General features: G+C 44.7%; 1 protein-coding gene and 1 long non-coding RNA gene across 10 annotated transcripts in view; one reads left to right on the top strand and one right to left on the bottom strand.

The window, feature by feature from the left end:
- Window positions 1-18,783, bottom strand: part of LOC124038310 (girdin-like) — a 93,080-nt gene that overhangs the window by 9,901 nt on the left and 64,396 nt on the right. For 6 of the 9 annotated variants that reach the window (XR_006839342.1, XM_046354026.1, XM_046354031.1 and 3 more), the window contains exons 9-27: window positions 17,399-17,480; window positions 15,762-15,920; window positions 15,437-15,583; window positions 14,722-14,866; window positions 13,753-13,931; window positions 12,529-12,666; window positions 11,663-11,977; window positions 10,719-11,474; window positions 10,285-10,415; window positions 9,970-10,108; window positions 9,230-9,412; window positions 8,948-9,109; window positions 7,821-8,098; window positions 5,892-6,035; window positions 5,257-5,443; window positions 4,686-4,831; window positions 4,457-4,549; window positions 3,740-3,942; window positions 3,092-3,163 (exon numbers count right to left, since the gene is read on the bottom strand). Coding sequence is in view for 8 of the 9 variants with exons in the window: in XM_046354026.1 (XP_046209982.1) it covers window positions 3,092-3,163; window positions 3,740-3,942; window positions 4,457-4,549; window positions 4,686-4,831; window positions 5,257-5,443; window positions 5,892-6,035; window positions 7,821-8,098; window positions 8,948-9,109; window positions 9,230-9,412; window positions 9,970-10,108; window positions 10,285-10,415; window positions 10,719-11,474; window positions 11,663-11,977; window positions 12,529-12,666; window positions 13,753-13,931; window positions 14,722-14,866; window positions 15,437-15,583; window positions 15,762-15,920; window positions 17,399-17,480 (3,659 nt within the window). In the remaining variant the exon portion in view is untranslated. The remainder of the gene's footprint in view (window positions 1-3,091; window positions 3,164-3,739; window positions 3,943-4,456; window positions 4,550-4,685; window positions 4,832-5,256; window positions 5,444-5,891; window positions 6,036-7,820; window positions 8,099-8,947; window positions 9,110-9,229; window positions 9,413-9,969; window positions 10,109-10,284; window positions 10,416-10,718; window positions 11,475-11,662; window positions 11,978-12,528; window positions 12,667-13,752; window positions 13,932-14,721; window positions 14,867-15,436; window positions 15,584-15,761; window positions 15,921-17,398; window positions 17,481-18,783) is intronic. The other 3 variants (XM_046354027.1, XM_046354033.1, XM_046354034.1) reach the window with 1 other exon arrangement.
- LOC124038313 overlaps window positions 1-18,783 on the top strand; it is a 49,884-nt gene that overhangs the window by 26,337 nt on the left and 4,764 nt on the right. The window contains exon 2 of the long non-coding RNA XR_006839343.1: window positions 3,762-4,836. This is a non-coding gene — a long non-coding RNA (uncharacterized LOC124038313). The remainder of the gene's footprint in view (window positions 1-3,761; window positions 4,837-18,783) is intronic.

The raw sequence follows: 18,783 nt of genomic DNA, 5'->3' as shown, positions 1-18,783 counted from the left end.
AGCAGAGGGGGGAGAAACAGAAATACCAGGGGAGATGGAGAGGAAAAGAAAGGAGGGGGAAAAAAGGTGGTTGTTAACGTTGAGAACCAGTGTAACGTTCTGAAGACTCAACTGGTAATAAAACAGTGTTCCATAGATATCGGGGTAAATACTGATATGTATGCAAACAGACACACGCGCACACACACAAACGCTCACTCACTCACTGTTCAAACAAAACGCCAAGCACACAGCAAAGTGGGATGGCTGTGAAGGGGGTTGCCACATAGAAGACCTCAGGCTGCTAACAGACAGAATACCACACATAGGGTGACATTTATTAAAGGGTGCAATTAAGTGAGTACAACAGTGACACCAGGGGAACGGCACTGCAGTGGAAGGAATGGCCACAGGGATCCCATTACTAACGCAAAAAAAATAGTAGATCCTGGGACACTGTATAGAGAGAACATTTTAGATTTCCAGCTCCACAGACACCTCCATGTGTTCTATTGATTTCTGTAAATGCATACATAGTGTGTGTGTGTTATGTAAAATGTTCTTTAGTATAGCTATTAAAAGGCAAAAGAAACAGTTACATCAAATATTGCCTTTAGTATAGCTAAAAATTATTGTCAGAAGTATTACAATGTACTTCTAATCCATCTGTCTGCATATTTCAAGACATGTCATATGAGGGGGCAGAGAGGTACCTGAATGGTTGGATGATACTTTTCTTGTGAATTATCTTGAAAAAGCTTATACTTAAAAACCGGACATCAACCAATCCTCCATCGTTAAGTCAATGGAAAAATCATATGCTTCATTATCTAAATATTGAAAGAGTGTGGGTGACAGAAAATAACAAAATGGTGCGATTTGAGGATGTGGGGGAAAGTAGTGCAGACACTGGAGATAGGCTCTGGGCAGGTGTGATGTTGATTTGTGTGCGTCTGTATGAGATAGACATATATATAGAGAGAGAGAGAGATAGAGAGAGAGAGACATATATCGAGAGAGAGAGAGAGACAGAGAGAGAGAGAGAGAGAGAGAGAGAGAGAGAGAGAGAGAGATAGAGAGAGAGAGAGATAGAGAGAGAGAGAGAGAGATAGAGATAGAGAGAGAGAGACATAGAGAGAGAGAGAGACATAGAGAGAGAGAGAGAGAGAGAGAGAGAGAGAGAGAGAGAGAGAGAGAGAGAGAGAGAGAGAGAGAGAGAGAGAGAGAGAGAGAGAGAGAGAGAGAGAGAGAGAGAGAGAGAGAGAGAGAGAGAGAGAGAGAGAGAGAGAGAGAGAGAGAGAGAGAGAGAGAGAGAGAGAGAGAGAGAGAGAGAGAGAGAGAGAGAGAGAGAGAGAGAGAGAGAGAGAGAGAGAGAGAGAGAGAGAGAGAGAGAGAGAGAGAGAGAGAGAGAGAGAGAGAGAGAGAGAGAGAGAGAGAGAGAGAGAGAGAGAGAGAGAGAGAGAGAGAGAGAGAGAGAGAGAGAGAGAGAGAGAGAGAGAGAGAGAGAGAGAGAGAGACATAGATCTCTCTCTATCTATATATATATATCCATATACTACAATCCCAGTCAAAAGTTTGGACACACCTACTCATTCAAGGGTTTGTCTTTATTTGGACTCTTTTCAACATTGTAGAATAATAGAGAAGACATCAAAACTATAAAATAACAATCAAAATACATTTATGAGATTCTTCAAAGTAGCCACCTTTTGTCTTGATGACAGCTTTGCACACTCTTGGCATTCTCTCAATCAGCTTCACATGGAATGCTTCTCCAACAGTCTTGAAGGAGTTACCACATATGCTGAGCACTTGTTGACTGCTTTTCCTCCACTCTGCGTTCCAACTCATCTTAAACCATCTCAATAGGGTTGAGGTCAGGTGAATGTGGAGGCCAGGTCATCTGATGCAGCACACATGCGGAGATCATCCGTTCACCTACTCTGCATCTCACAATGACAGGGTCGGCTCGAACCAAAACGCTAACTTTTGGACTCATCAGATCAAAGGACATATTTCCACCGGTCTAATGTCCATTGCTTGTGTTTCTTGGCCCAAGCAAGTCTTCTTATTGGTGTCCTTTCGTAGTGGTTTCTTTGCAGCAATTTGACCATGAAGGTCTGATTCACGCAGTCTCCTCTGAACAGTTGATGCTGTGTCTGTTACCTGAACTCTGTGAAGCATTTATTTGGGCTGAAATGTCTGAGGCTGGTAATTCTAATGAACTTATCCTCTGCAGCAGAGGTAACTCTGGTTCTTCCTTTCCCGTGGCGGTCCTCGTGAGAGCCAGTTTCATCATAGCGCTTCATGGTTTTTGTGACTGCACTTGAAGGAACCTTCAAAGTTCTTGACATATTCCGGATTAAAGTAATGATGGATTGTCGTTTCTCTTTGCTTATTTGAGCTGCCCTACCATAAATATGGACTTGGTCTTTTACCAAATAGGGCTATTTTCTGTATAGCACCCCTACCTTGTCACAAGACAACTGATTGGCTCAAACGCATTAAGGTAAGAAATTAACATTTAACAGGCACACCTGTTAATTGAAATGCATTCCAGGTGACTACCTCTTGAAGCTGGTTGAGAGAATGCCAAGAGTGTGCAAAGCTGTCATCAAGGCAAAAGGTTGACTACTTTGAAGAATCTGACATAAAATATATTTTGATATGTTTAACACTTTTTTGGTTACTACATGATTCCATATGTGTTATTTCATAGTTTTGATGTCTTCAATATAACAATGTAGAAAATAGAAAATATAAAAAAATTAAGAAACCCATACATACACACACATACATACATAGCTGGTGCATTGAGCAGAGGTTATATATAATGCACTACACCGTTTAATAGGTATGGAATGTGGGTGCGTTCCTCTGCCCAGGCGTTGCTGACACCTGCCAGATCTTACAACACCTGGATAGGTATTTTATGTATCAGCTAATCACATATGTTATAGCAATGTATCAGTCAATGACACAGCCGATGATGTGGCAAGCAAACATTGGTTGATGCATGCAACGTCTAAGTAGGGGAACGCGACCATTGACTGAAGGATGAGACACGACAGCTCGACTACAAGCCCCGCCCAGCCCTCCCCTCTCAGCATACCATTAGAGGAACCTTGGTTACCCTGGTTACTCTGCACATGGGAGTGCTGCACTCTCTGAGAGTCTTTCTTCCCTATCGCATAGAGAAGGAAAAACAAGCACAGGAAGCATTAGGTTCACACAACCAGCCACCACACAGCAACAAGGGGCTACTGTCCTGGTGTCTCCTGCCCTGCATACCTCCCTGTCTACAACTGAGCCCTGCTCATGTTCTAGTGTCTGTGCCAGCATGTACTTTTCTGTCTGACCCAGTGTACTTCGGTTTCTCTGTCTGCGTGCATCATATTACAAGTGTCTGCATGTATCTGCCTCTGTCTGACCATGCATTTCATGTGTTTAAACCGCATGTATTTATTGACATACGCTCTGCTCCCAGTGTCTTATTGAACTAATATGTGATCTAGTCTTTCTTCCCGTCTGTTAGTCCTTCTGATCAGAGGAAGGGACATATTGAGTGAGAGGAAGACCTAGTCCTAGACTCTTTTCTGGTCTGGAGCGGACTCTCTTTCAAAATATAGGTCTATTACTTCCTTCTATTGTGTCACTTTACCATAAAGTATATTGATGTGTTTTAATGCACTTGAAATAAGGCTCGATTTGATCTGATCAGTAGGGTATTTTCCATGCAGGTCAGAGAGCGTCTACTCACTGCTGTTCCTCTTTTGTGTCAGCGTGTCGTCCAGGGAGTTGGAGCCAGAGCCTATGGAGGAAGAGTCCTGGCTGTCCAGAGGAAGCGCCAGGAAGCCCTCGCTGGACTCGGAGCGCGTGGGCGTCAGTGTCAGGGAACGCATCCGCTCCCGACTCCTCGGCTTGATCAGCTTCTTCATCTTCAGGGTGATCCAATTCTCTCGTCTGAGATGAGAGAGAGATAGTTTTGTAATTAGGGTAAATTATTTGACTCTGGGTAGTGTTCAGTAGGCACAAAAAGAGCGGAAATCTTTTTGAATTAAGGGATCTATTCCCATTTTGTGCCTTATTGAACCAGCATCTGGGGTGTTCTTGCAAACCACAGCCTCCCAATTCCCCAGAGTCAGCTATGATGATGGTGGTTAGGCATAAAGATGAACCAGAGCTTCTTGGTTAATTTGAACCATATGCAGGAGTTGGTTAGGTTCAGACCATATGCATTAAGTCAGGCATGGAAATGAATCAGAACTGAATGGTTAAGCACATACGATCCAGGGCAGTTGGTTATGCAATGGAATTAACCATAACCAGACAACTGCAGAAATCCACCGCGGTTCTACATTTCATTTTCATGTGGGGGATGTCAGCTTTGTCTCAGTCAGCTGTTTACTACGACAGAGGCTGATATGGTCAAAGCACCAGCCACAATGATAGCAGTGGACTCCTCCTAGCTACTTACCTCCGTGGAGGAGAGGGGTCATAAAACTTGTACTGGTCCATGATCTTCTCTTCAAGCTTCTCCTTCTGTCTCCTCAACTCGTTCAGCTTGTCACTGAAGGAGGGAAAGACCAGTTAGGCACAGGAACAAATGACATCTATCTACATAGCCAAGAAACAGACATCTCTTTCTTATTGAAATGTTAACTTGAACACTGGTTACAAAATGTAATAGTGGGGTCATCTCTCACATGTACTGTCTCTGTTCTACGTGGAACAAGTCCTTGCTCTCCATGGTCTGTTCTAGCAAGGTGCGGTTCTGCAGCATCAGGGTCTGGATCTGGTCCAGCAGGTGACGGTTCTCCTCCTCCAGGTTCCCCTTCAACTGACTCAGCAACTAGGGTGAGAGAAATAGACTATTATTTGAGCAAAGTTGGTAGTGTCCAAGTTGCTTTCACATGGTTGTATATATTACACATGGGCTGTGCCTTCCCTTCACAGTGGGTGAATACAGGTCAGACACTTGTTAAGCCTTAAAGAGCATGGTATTGAGAAACCAGCTATCAGACTTCCTTTCCAACAGACGGATGTCAGGCAAACATAGTCATGTCTGGACCGAGACCACATATCAGCTTTGAACACTTACATAACATAGGACTACATTTACCAAGAGTTACCTGTGATAGAGTTTGGAAATATGCGGAACATAATAATTAGAATCTAGTGGTTGGTTTATGGGTAGGGGGTACAGATATTGTAGTACCTCACACTGGTTAGTGAGTGGGAGGGAGTGAAGGGGGACTGAGGGGTGTGTAACCGTACCTCACACTGGTTGGTGAGCTTGGTGGAGGTGATGTCCAGCTGCTGGTACTGCTCTTTGAGTTTGGAGAACTCTGCCTCCAGGCGGGTCTGTTCCAGCTTGGCACCGTTCATCTGGCTCTTCAGATTCTTATGGTCAACCTGCAGGGCCTCATTATCCTTCACCAGCTGGCGGTGTGCCATGTTCAGCCTTCACACAGATGTCATGTGTTTTAAACAGCACATTCTTTACTCATAGCCCCCTGGTTAGTTCTCTAATTTCAACCACTTAAAATGTCTGCATATTGCCACTCAAAACATGCTTACTTTATTTCCCCCTCTCTAAAAACCTTGATGCACAGATTTCTCTGTACCTGGATTGACAGCTTAAGGATGTTCCCTTGCACCTCAAAGTAACCCTCAGGGTAAATTCCCCTCCTCCTCCCCCCTCTCTCATACAAACACACACAGACCTCAGCTTGGTCCTTCTGTAGCTCAGTTGGTAGAGCACGGCGCTTGTAACGCCAGGGTAGTGGGTTCGATCCCCGGGACCACCCATACGTAGAATGTATGCACACATGACTGTAAGTCGCTTTGGATAAAAGCGTCTGCTAAATGGCATATATTACAATTACAATATTTAACCCTGAAACACTCACCTTTCATTCTCCTCTTTCAGTTTGTAGTAGTCTATAGCCGTGGCCTCGTGGCTCTTGTTCTCAGACAGCATCTTCTCCTGCTCTGCCTTCAGTTGTTTCTCCAGCTCCTCCAGCTGATCCTTCTGCCTCAGCAGCTGATTATACCTGCAACACATTACCACCGGTTAGTGGATGGCAGCTGTGTGTGTATATACAGTTGAAGTCAAAATTTTACATACACTTAGGTTTGAGTCATTAAAACTAGTTTTTCAACCACTCCACATATTTTGTGTTAACAAACTATAGTTTTGGCAAGTTGGTTAGGACATCTACTTTGTGCACGACACAAGTAATTTTTCAAGCAATTGTTTACAGACAGATTATTTCACTTATAATTGACTGTATCACAATTCCAGTGGGTCAGAAGTTTACATACACTAAGTTGACTGTGCCTTTAAACAGCTTGGGAAATTCCAGAAAAGTATGTAATGGCTTTAGAAGCTTCTGATAAGCTAATTGACATAATTTGAGTCAATTGGGGGTGTACCTGTGGATGTATTTCAAGGCCTACCTTCAAACTCAGTGCCTCTTTGCTTGACATCATGGGAAAATCCAAATAAATCAGCCAAAAAATTGTAGACCACAAGTCGGGTTCATCCTTGGGAGCAATTTCCAAACGCTTGAAGGTACCACGTTCATCTGTACGAACAATAGTATGCAAGTATAAACACCATGGAACCACGCAGCCGTCATACCGCTCAGGAAGGAGACGCGTTTTGTCTATTAGAGATGAACGCACTTTAGTGCGAAAAGTGCAAATCAATCCCAGAACACCGGTAAAGGACCTTATGAAGATGTTGTAGGAAACCGGTACAAAAGTATCTATATCCACAGTAAAATTATTCCTATATCGACATAACCTGAAAGGCCGCTCAGCAAGGAAGAAGCCACTGCTCCAAAACCGCCATAAAAAAGCCAGACTACGGTTTGCAACTGCACATGGGGACAAAGATCGTACTTTTTGGAGAATGTCCTCTGGTCTGATGAAACAAAAATAGAACCGTTTGGCCATAATGACCATTGTTATGTTTGGAGGAGAAAGGGGGAGGCTTGCAACCCGAAGAACACCATCCCAACCGTTAAGCATGGGGGTGGCAGCATCATGTTGTGGAGGGTGCTTTGCATCAGGAGGGACTGGTGCACTTCACAAAATAGATGGCAACATGAGGGAGGAAAATTCTGTGGATATATTGAAGCAACATCTAAAGTCATCAGTCAGGAAGTTAAAGCTTGATCAAAAATGCTCTTCCAAATGGACAATGACCCCAAGCATACTTCCAAAGTTGTGGCAAAATGGCTTAAGAACAACAAAGTCAAGGTATTGGAGTGGCCATCACAAAGCCCTGACCTCAATCCTATAGAAAATGTGTGGGCAGAACTGAAAAAGCATGTATGAGCAAGGAGGCCTACAAACCTGACTCAGGTACACCAGCTCTGTCAGGAGGAATGGGCCAAAATTCACCCAACTTATTGTGGGAAGCTTGTGGAAGGCTACCCAAAACATTTGACCCAAGTTAAACAATTTAAAAGGCAATGCTACCAAATACTAATTGAGTGTATGTAAACCTCTGACCCACTGGGAATGTGATGAAAGAAATAAAAGCTTAAATAAATCACTGTACTATTATTTCTGACATTTCACATTCTTAAAATAAAGTAGTGATCTTACCTGACCGAAGACAGGGAATTGTTATTAGGATTAAATGTCAGGAATTGTGAAAAACTGAGTTTAAATGTATTTGGCTAAGGTAATGTAATGGTAGTGTGGAACTGAGTGCATACTAAGACTGTCATGCATGTGTATTTGGCAATGTGTGGTTAAGTGTGTGATCAATGCCAGCTGTGCTAGAGTATGATGTAGGCACATAACAGCACCAGTTGAAACCCCACCTGTCCTCCAGGTCTCTGTGCTGTGATTCCAGGCTCTTGTGGGCACTTTTCAGGCCTCCGTGTTTGCCAATGAGGCCCTCATACTCCGAGGCCTGCCTCTCATGCAGGGCAGCCAACTTCTCATGGTCCCTCAGTAGCATCTCATAGGTGGACCTCAGGTCCTCCCTCTCCCTCATCGCCCCCTCCTTCTCGTTCTCCGTGCTGGACTGCTGTGTCGCAAGCTGGGCATTCTGGGCCATGAGAGTGCCGCTCTGGGAGTTCAGGGTGGAGTTCTCCACCTAAAGGGGAAACAAGACATCTGTGCCATCTGAACTCAGTTGCTCAGAAATGCCCTTAGCTATGTCTGTTTTTTCAAGGCTTGTGTCATGTCCTTCTAGGCATTGCATTGGATTAGATTCGCCAGTTATGTGGGGAAAAAAGCAGGACGATAACCTCACAAAACTATTTGTGTAGGTGTCAGTTCTGAGCAATAGAGGGCAATGTGTCCACAGACAGCCTGTCCATCCAGTAAACACTAACGGTTGAGACGTCGCATGTTCTTGTCCAATTTGGATATACATCAGTAGTCAAATGTTTTTTGAAAGTACAAATTCCCAAGCACAGACATGTTCAAAGTTAGATTTGACATGCAGCAGAATGCATCCGATTCCTGTTCAGATGTAGATTTTACGACCAAAGATTTTGTTGAACCGCTGCAATAAAATATATCAAAATAGATGTGGCTTATGAGAGGGGAATTCTCTCTAGCCACGTGGCAGTGGAGAGACAGAGCTTGGGGAGGGTTAAACTACAATATAAGCTATCAATGCAGTGTAGACAAGGCCAGCATATAGGGTGCAGAGCACAGCAGTGAAGGAGCAACAGAAGGAACCAGGGCTTAGTGGTTAGCGTTGGGACAGTAACCGAAAGGTTGCTGGATCTAAGCCCCAAGCTGACAAGGTAAAAATCTGTCGTTCTGCCCGAGAAAGCAGTTAACCCACTGTTCCCCGTGCGCCGAAGACGTGGATGTCGATTATGGCAGCCCCCCGCACCTCTCTGATTCAGAGGGGTTGGGTTAAATGCTGAAGTCACATTTCAGTTGAATGCATTCAGTTGTACAACTGACTAGCTTTCCTCCTTTCCCTTACTTGTAGTTTGGCATTCTGGGTCTGTAGTGTGGTGTTGTTCTCCTGTAGAGATGCAGTCTGTCTCTGTAGAGCCAGAATCTGAGCCTGTAGGTTACTGCTCTGGGTCTCCAGCTGCTTCAGGTTGGTATGCAGGGCCTGCTTCTCTGCCTGTAGGGTGGCATTCTGAAAATGACACACACACACACAAAAGATTAACGCATGCATTAATTATATACAGAGGCCCTTCACATATCGTATCGAAGATGGCTATTTTGACTTGTTGATTAGAATGAGTTTACTTACGTTTCTCTCCACCTCGATGAGGCGGTCTTTGACCTTGAGCAGTTCCCGGGTGGTCTCGTGGCTCTCCTTCTCCCACTTGTTGACCGCCTGAGAGTCCTCCCTGTCCCCTCTTCTGGGGGGTGAGCTCTGCACCATCCTCTCCTCCTCCTCCCTCTGTCGCAGGGCCTCATAGTTCTTCTTTACCTGGAGAGGTCAAATGTGAAAGGGTTAAACCTCAATCCCCCAAAATATGCCCATGCTAATGAGCTCCATCTCTGTTCTGGCACCCCAGTGGCAAGGGTTCTAGTTTTTGTCACAGAGTTAAACATGTGCTGTGGAAATTATTATCTGGGTTTTCTAGGCTCCTGGTGGTTCATGAATAGGGGCGGCAGGGTAGCCTAGTGGTTAGAGCGTTGGACTAGTAACCGGAAGGTTCAAACCCCCGAGCTGACAAGGTACAAATCTGTCGTTCTGCCCCTGAACAGGCAGTTAACCCACTGTTCCTAGGCCGTCATTGAAAATAAGAATTTGTTCTTAACTGACTTGACTAGTAAAATAAAGGAAAAGAAATAATAATAATAAAAATGTAAAAAAAGATAACACAATGGAAAAGGAATGAATAAATAATGAATTGCCTCAGAAGCATTTGAGCGTTTCTCTGTGTCACGTGTTAAAGAAGCATAACCACAGGACCTCTCTGGGATAATGTTTTTTTGTGCAGATGTTCATTGGGCTGCTGTTCTATATTGTTTAGGACTCACAGTTTTGAGCTCCTGGCGCAGTTGTTGGTTGAGGTTGGAGGACTCCTGCAGTCTGGCCTCCAAGGCTGCTATCTTCTCCTCCTTGATCTCCAGAGTAGATTTGAGAGTGGACTCTAGCTTGAACTCCAGCAGCTTGTACCTGCACATAAGGGACATTGACAATCATTAAAAGACCAAGGATCTTTCCCGGATAGAATTCAATGTCTTCACACCGTATTGTTGGCAGAGTGTCTACTATGTGATGTGGTCACAATTATTTATGGGGGGGATGGGTACCTTTGAGCAGCAGCATAATGGTTTGTGTGTGTGTATTACCTGTCGTTGTCAGAGCTCTGCTCATCCTGCAGCAGCCTCTCCTTGTTGAGGCCTATCTTCTCCAGCTCGTTGGTCAGTTTCTCCAGGTTATTGTTCATCTGCTGAGTCCGCAGTTTCTCACTCACCAGTTCCTGAAACATCAAACGCCAATCCAGAGTCACTCTACATTCAATCTCTGGAATTTAATCCTTTATTAATGAATAATACAATCTTAATGTACTTAATAGAACATAGTTGAGTTCCAAGTTGAAAAAAGTGTTGGCATAGTGGTCTGGTTGAATTTCTTCTTGAATAATGCAGGTGCAATGATTATAGCTGAATATTCTAAAATGTACATTTGAAGACTTGTGAGCATTCACCCCATGAATTACCATTACAATATATATACACTAACATTACAACACGCATCTCTCAGGTAGTCGCTACATCATTACCTCTCGTAGAGTGACTAGTGTCTTCTTATCGATGGTGGCCTGTTTGACCAGCTCCTTGTTCTCCTTCTCCAGATCTTTGAGGCGGTTGCAGGAGTCCTTGAAGAAGGTCATCTCCTTGCCCAGCGAGCGGTTGTCCTTCTCCAGGTGGCTGATCCTCAGGTTGTCCTCGTCCATCTTGGAGTCCCTGATCTCCGCCTGCTGTCTCAGCCTCTTGTTGTCCTTCTCCAGGTGCTTCTTGTCCTTCTCCAGCTGAGAGCTCTCCTGCTCCAGAGTCTTATTCTCCTGCTCCAGCTGCTCCAGACGTTTGCTGGAGATCTTCAGTTCCTCGAGGCTCCTCTGCAGGCTCTGGTTCTCCTGCTCTACATCCTGCAGCTCCCCCTCCAACTGCTGCATCTTGCGGCTGCTGTTGTCCAGGGCCTTCTGCAGCCGCTGGTTTTCCGTATCCAGGCCCTGGTTGCTCACCTCGAGCCTCTCCGTTTTCTTGGAGGAGGCCTTGAGCAGCTCCAGGCTCCTTTTCAGCTGGCTCCTCTCACTCTCCAGCTCAAGGTTCTCCAGCTCCAGCTGAGCCACCTTGTTCCCTGCTGAGCGGAGCACCTCAGCAGTCCTGCGAAGCTCCAGGTTCTCCTCATCCAGCTGGGAGTTCTCCTTCTCCAGGGCCTCTAACTGGAAGGATGTGCTCCGCAGGCCATCCACCACCTTCTTTAAACGACGGCCCTCTACCTCCAGCTCGGAGTTCTCCTTCTCCAGAGACACCACCTGAGGATTTGGGAGAATATGGGAACATTTCTCAACAAAGCACTTTTCCTCATTCAAACTCCCATCTGCTTTATACAATAGGAGCTGCACAACAAGGTAATAAGTGACTCATTTGGCACACAATAGACACCAGGTACACCGACAACTTTAAGTGAAGTTTACAGCCACCAATGCACGCAGGGGCCGACCTTGTCACAGGTGATGCCCAGACTGGCTACTCGTTTCTGCAGGGCCTCGTTCTCCCTCTCCAGCCGCTGCGCCTCCACCTCCAGCTCCTCAGCCCTCTCGCCCTTCTCCTTGTACATCTCAAGGTCCTTACGCAGCTGTTTGCGCTCAAACTCCAGTTTGTTGAGCTTGGAGCTGGTCTCCCGGATGGACTCGTGCAGCACGCGGTTCTCCTTCTCCACGTCTTTGACCCGCGCCTCAGCGCCCACCTGGGAGCGCTGCCTCAGCGACGAGACAGTCTGGGTTAGATGCTCGTTCTCCTGCTCCAGGCCTTTCACCTGGAACATGGAGGACGTCTGAGTGGCGCTATGGGACAGCTTCAACTCGAGTCATGCTTCAGTATGGTGTTAATATGAACAGAGCCCCAGAGATTATCTGACCATGAAAAACTCCTTGCTCTTATAATACCCTAGGGTCCTGAATTTGTCCTAAATCAGGTCAAGTGGTCATGAGAAGTTCCTGGTCCTAACTCTGAACCCTGTAGTGTAGGTTCACCAGAGATCTGTTATTCTACTGTAAACCTCATCAATCTTAACTCCCTGTGTCTGGGGCCTCATTAGATTCTGTCGGCTTTCATTACTTTCATTACACCCCCCCAAGCCACACAGAGCTCTTCAAACTCACTGGGAGAATGCAAGCACAAAGACTACGCTCTTTTAAGAAAATCATTATAGATCTGGATTGAGTTAAGTAGCAATGTCGTTTTGAGTTTCTTGGAACAAGACCAGAACAAGGTCAAATCAGTCCTTTGACCAGCCTAAAATGAAAGGCTGTTTGTGTCTTGAACATGGACATGTATGCATGCCTGTGTGTGTGTGTGTGTGTGTACCTGTCTATCTGCGTTCTCTCTCAGTGTCTCCAGGGTTTTCTCCAACAGAGCCTTCTCCTTCATCAGGTCGGTGCTGAGGCTCTCTGCACTGCACAGACTCTCCCTGCCTGTGTTCAGCTCACCCTCCAGCTGCCCCAGCTGCAGGCACACACAGAGGACGCACTGTTACCATGGCACCCAGTCACTTAGATCACAGACAATTACACTATGCAGTACCACATCATTACCCATCACAATTGGACTCAATTACATTGTAATCCAGTCAATGAAATTGAAGAACCCACTATTCAATTTAATTTCCTGATTGGCCAAAATAAAACTGAATTGACTATGATACACAGACATTTATATTTCTCTAATTCCAGTGGCTCCGTGTTGTGATGCATGTCCGATATTAAAGAGAAGCAAAAGCGACTCCATATAAAGCCCTTCCCATGAACACCGGCTCCAATCTCTGTTGTCTCCTCTCCCCTCCGGAGGATGCTGTCAGACTGCACTGGGTAATTACCACTCATGTCACCACACCCTCTACAAAGGGAAGGGCTGAATTATCTACAAATAAAAGCTTTTCACTGCAGCCGCTTCATCCTTGGTCTGTTCTCTCCTTCTGTCCCTTCTACTCACCGCATGACGCACAAACACTGTGGCACCAACAGCAACTACAAGTGCAGTATACACACACACCGTTCTTCAAAAAGCAGGCGGATTATTACTAATCATATCATAGATATATACTCACAGCACTTCATTACGTCAAAGCAGCTTAACTCAAAATTGCCTTCTTATTGCTCTTGCTTGGATTCACTTCTAAATGGGCTCTTTTACAGACAGAGTGCTGTTGCCAAACTCTGTTTCGCTTGAGAAATGCACATTTCATGCATTTTATGTGGAGTGCACAAGAGAGGCCCGAGAGAGGTAGCTTAGAGAAACCTTCAAGTGTCAAGTCTGAGAAATAATAGGAAATGGACTTCAGGATTTACTCAGTTCTTTCAACTCTGTTGTCATGGATCTATGAGGCCTGAAAGCCAAGTCCTGGGGTGAAATATAGGGGGCTGGAGAAAGATGCTAGTGTACTGTAGGGTTACAGAGCAGGCAGCCATTATTATGTTGTTGATGCAATAAGGAGCCAATGTGGAGTGGGCAGATGATTGATGGGCAGATGAGGGCCCATGTTTAGGCAGCAAGTGTGAAGACGTATGGGACAAGTGTAAAAGCTGCTCTGACCCTCTGGGTGAGCCTCTGGTTCTCCTTGTCGGCCTTGAGGCGGTGTGCAGGGGCGTCCTCGCTGGCAGAGCCCCTCAGCTCCTCCACGGTTTTCAGCAGGGCCTGGTTCTCCTTCTCCAGCTTCAGCAGGCGGCTGGACGTCAGCTCATTCACCTCGTGGCCCAGAGACTTCTGAGGGACTACACAATGACACCAACTATGTCAAAACACACAACTTACTGCACCGAGAGACTGAAAATAGCCATCACTAGCACAGAGAGGCTGCTGCCTATATACACAGACTTGAAATCATTGGCCACTTTAATAAATGGAACACTAGTCACTTTAATAATGTTTACATCTCTTGTTTACATCTCTTGCATCTCATATGTATATACTGTATTCTATACTATTCTACTGGGTCTATGCCGCTACCACATTGCTCGTCCCGTCCATATATTTATATATTCTTAATTCCATTCCTTTACTTAGATTTTTGATTTATTTGTATTGGGTATATGTTGTGAAATTGTTAGATATTACTTGTTAGATATTGCTGCACTGTCAGAACTAGAAGCACAAACATTTCGCTGCACCTGCAATAACATCTGCTAAACACATGTATGTGACCAATCAAATCGGATTTTATATTTTAAAAAGGTACTGATATAGTGTTGGGGAACTTCCCAAGGGGAAGAGGAAGTATGGGACATCCCTAAATGTAGATCTACATCAGTACTGTAGTTACTGAGGAAACACACAGGGTTTATCCTGATCCAAGACCAGTTAAACACTATTCCAAATCCAGGCCCGTTGCTAATCTGGGTCTCGGATTCATTAAATATTAATTACAGGAGCTAATCATGTGTAAATAAACCCTGTCCAATCTGGTGTGTGTGTGTGTGTATATATATATATATATATATATATATATATGATCGGCCAGGGCCGGGGTGAAGCCAGAGCCCCAGTAGGCCTACTGATGCTCACCCTCTGTCAGATCAGGGGTCTTGGAGAGCTGCTCCAGCTCCCAGCCCAGGTGGAGAGACTCGTCCATGCTCTGTTTCTGGGCCATTTCTAGCACCAGGTTCTCCTCTAGCAGCTCCTCAATACGCTTCCTGTCCATGTCCCGCTCCTGATGCACACAGACAAACACATAACGTACTGTCAGGATGGCTATACAGTTAGCTAAACCTTAAAGCCGATTTAAGGTAATTCCAGCGTTTGCATTGACAGTACAGCATTTACTGCGATGCAGCCTCTGTAGAAGTCAAGGCATTCATACTTCTTGTGCTTCGTAGAGTTGTTGTAAAGGAAGTTGTCAAGGAAGTGAGTTTGTGTTTATACAGGACCTACCGCCCCCACCTATCGTCAACCAATCATGTCAATGCAGAGCAATACGCAGCCCTCCGTATTGTTACAAAATTTGGGAGGCGCACGACAATGCGGGTACGTAGCTTGATTTGGCCTCTGCAAGCCCCCGCAACTGCATCACACCCTCCATACAGAGCCTCTGGATCACATTTCAGGATCAAGCATAAATGGGCTTTTACAGTGAGAACCTATTCAGTACAGTATATGGGATTTTATTCAGAGAGAACCTACAAAATGGTCCCATAAAGAGAAAATATACAAACATACCAGCATGTCTGTTAACTTTAATCCCACACAAAACACAGTCTCTCAATCTCAATCTTTCCCTCACCATTTCCATGTCGTGGATCTTGGATTTGAGCTGCAGGCTCTCTTTCTCCAGTTCGTGGAGTTTGTCAGAGCGAGCCCTGGTTCCTTCTAGCTGGTCCTCAAGCATGGCCTTGGTCTCCAGCAGAACCTGGTTGTCCTCCTTCAGCTCCTGTAGGGCCCAGCAGAGATCAACATCAGCAGCCCTATCACTTCTAATACACTGGGCTCACAACATTAAACAAACATTGGGGAAACAAGTCGATACATTTATGTTACACCCAATGGATGCTTCATTGACACGTCAAGCTTGTTGTGTGCTGAACTGCTATTTACTTGTTAGGGCATACCTCCACTCTAGCTTTGTAGAACTCAATGTCATGGAGCCTCTCCTTGTAGCGTCCCACTTCACTTTCCAGCTTGTCCACTCTGATGGCCTTCTCTCTCAGAATGTCCAGCTCGTCACGATAGGCCCTGGCAGAACGCGCGTCTGACAACAACTGCAGGCTCTGGAGGGGACAAACAAAACACTTCATGTCAGTGTCACACACATACAAGATATTTGTTTTCACAGACTCATTTCCCTTGAGCGTACAAAACATTAAAAACACCTTCCTAATATCGAGTTGCACCCCCTTTTAACCTCCTTTTGCACCCCCTTTTGAACAGCCTCAATTCACCGGGGAATAGACTCTACAAGGTGTTGATAGCGTTCCACCGGGATGCTGGCCCATGATGACTCAATGCTTCCCACAGTTGGGTCAAGTTGGCTGGAAGTCCTTTGGGTGGTGAACCATTCTTGATACACATGGGAAACTTTTGAGCGTGAAAAACCCAGCAGCGTTGCAGTTCTTGACGCAAACCGATGCGCCCAGCACCTACCTCATTCCTCATTCAAAGGCACTTGGATCTTTTGTCTTGCCCGTTCACCCTCAAAGGCACACATACACAATCCATGTCTCTGGCTTAAAAATCCTTACGCAACTTGTCTCCCCTTCATCTATACTGATTGAAATGGATTTAACAGGTGACATCAATAAGGGATCATAGACTGACTAGGTGAAAGCTATGTCATGGAAAGAGCAGGTGTTCCTAATGTTTTATACACTCAATGTACATGCATTGTGCACAGGCATAATTAATATTGGTAAACAAACACACCATAGATTGAGTAGGTAGACACGCGTGCACACACACACACGGACAGACTAAAGCTCCTCTTAGTCAATAGGGTCATTAGCCAGTAATCTTCTCTGGAAAGGGGATTTGAAATGACCCCACACACACACACAACAAGCACCTCTGCCATGCTGTTGCTGTGGTCCCTACTTTCTAGCGCTGCGAATCATGTTTACAGCAAAGACTATAAATAAAAGAACATCTTTGCCTACTTCTAAGGAGATCGCCAAACTATAGATAGCTCAGCCACTAATTGGTTAAAGGCATTAACCTCATGATTAAGAATGTCAAATAGGAGGTGGTGGAGATGGTTTGATGTGTTGTATAACATTGAGAGCAGTCAGGGCACAACAGGCGACGTGTCTTATAGGTGGAGCTTTTGTCCAGTTGTTGGCGGGCAAGCTCTGTGTGACAGGCCTGTAAATCTGGATTGATGCCTAGCACAGCTCAGCAGCATGGTCAGTGCGTAGTTTGTGTGTGAAAGTGTGTAGCTGGAGATCAGAAGAGACATGTTGGTCCAAGGCAGACTGTGTATTCGTGCATTAAGTGGAGTCTTGCTGGTGCTAAATTGTGTAATGTAATGTGGACCGGGAGCTCTGACATCAGCTGTAATTGACTCCCGGTGATTAGTCAGCTGTGTTGACCTATTCTGTGCCACACCTAGTGAGGTCTCAGTCTGCTCTGGGGTTGGACGGTAATGTGTTATGTTGGGCTATATGTTGTGCTAGTTTCATCTTTCTAATGCAGAGTTGGAAATCTGTTCTATATTTCTTTGTGCTGTAGTAGCTAGATTTGTTTTGTCCAGTACCTCTTGCTGAATCCTCTTGTTCTCAGTCTCCATATTGTCCAGCTCCTGTCTACAGTCCAGCAGCTGCTCACTCTTCTCCTCCCTGAAAGAGAGAGAGCAAGCGAAAGAGGCAGAGAGCGAAAGGGAGAGAGAGAAATGTCTTCAATCACACATGTACACTTTTTTTTTAAACACACATAACAAAATCCTTCCTCACAAACACCATAACTGTCCCACACAGTTGTTATTCTTAGAATAAATATTTTTTCTTGACATTTTTCTAATTTGGCACAGAAACTAGAGGCCATGAGTAACACCGATTGGCCTATAGGGAGCGCTGTTATAAGCAGTCTCACTTAAACCCTCATATCGCCGTCTGTTTGACCTAGAGACTTGAAACTTGGTATGTAGGCGTATTTCAACATGCTGAACAAATCGGCCTCAAGGATCCATAAGGTCTGTCAGGATACATTGTCCTCCATTTTGGAAGATTGTTGAAAAACTTCTCATTAACCAAGTCCAAATAACAGCAAATTAGTTTTGTAGACTCATGGTTAGGGTTGCAAACAGAGGGTATATTACTGGTAATGTTTAATGTTTACCAGTAAACTACCAGAATTTTGGTATCTTTCAAGGATTTGATCTATCACAAGACATTTAGTGGCACTTTTGAGTACTTCAGATTATTACAGGTGTCTGTCCCTCTGTGTGGTATTATCACATGTAAAATATGGAAATAAGTTCAAATGATTTTCAAATAAATAATCTAATGACAAAGGTGTAAAACACTAAATATAAACCAACTTAGTGAATGTTTGTTATTTTACAAACTTATTTATTTTTTGCTTTCTGGGTTGGGAGATGGCGAGATATTGCATATCCAGTATTCTATTTTATACATCTGTCGATGTCATTTATTGTTTCTTTGTAGATAACTAGCTATTATCACTAACTACTTGGCTGATGTGGGTGGGGTACAGTAGTAGTCTACAGTAACGTTACAGCAATACTGAATTACAAAGTAGGCTTGTCACTACTAGCTAGTTGGTTGATATGGGGTACAGTATAACTGAATGACAGTCACCACCCTACTGTTCTGTTATTCATTCGTCTGAAAATGGTTAAATTAACATTAAAGAGACACCCCACACATTCACGCAGTTGGAGGGCCATATACATTTTAGCCAGTAGTTCTGAAAGTAGCACTAATGAGCTAAAAGTGGTCCCCGAAAAGTGTCTCTCTCGCGCTCATTGGCAAATGCTGGTTAGGCCTTGCTAGCTGTCACTCAAATGCAAGGGGTTGGCTAGAACTCAAATTGCTATGGGGCTGACCGACGTGCGGGGAAATGGCACGGCACAGCTTCAAGAAAATAGTAGTTTCAAACTAGAGATTTTGTGTCTAATTG

Source organism: Oncorhynchus gorbuscha, linkage group LG06 (assembly GCF_021184085.1).
Source record: "Oncorhynchus gorbuscha isolate QuinsamMale2020 ecotype Even-year linkage group LG06, OgorEven_v1.0, whole genome shotgun sequence".
NCBI classification, from domain to species: domain Eukaryota; kingdom Metazoa; phylum Chordata; class Actinopteri; order Salmoniformes; family Salmonidae; genus Oncorhynchus; species Oncorhynchus gorbuscha.
Note: the sequence above shows the minus strand (reverse complement) of the source record. Positions and strands in the feature narration are given on the sequence as shown.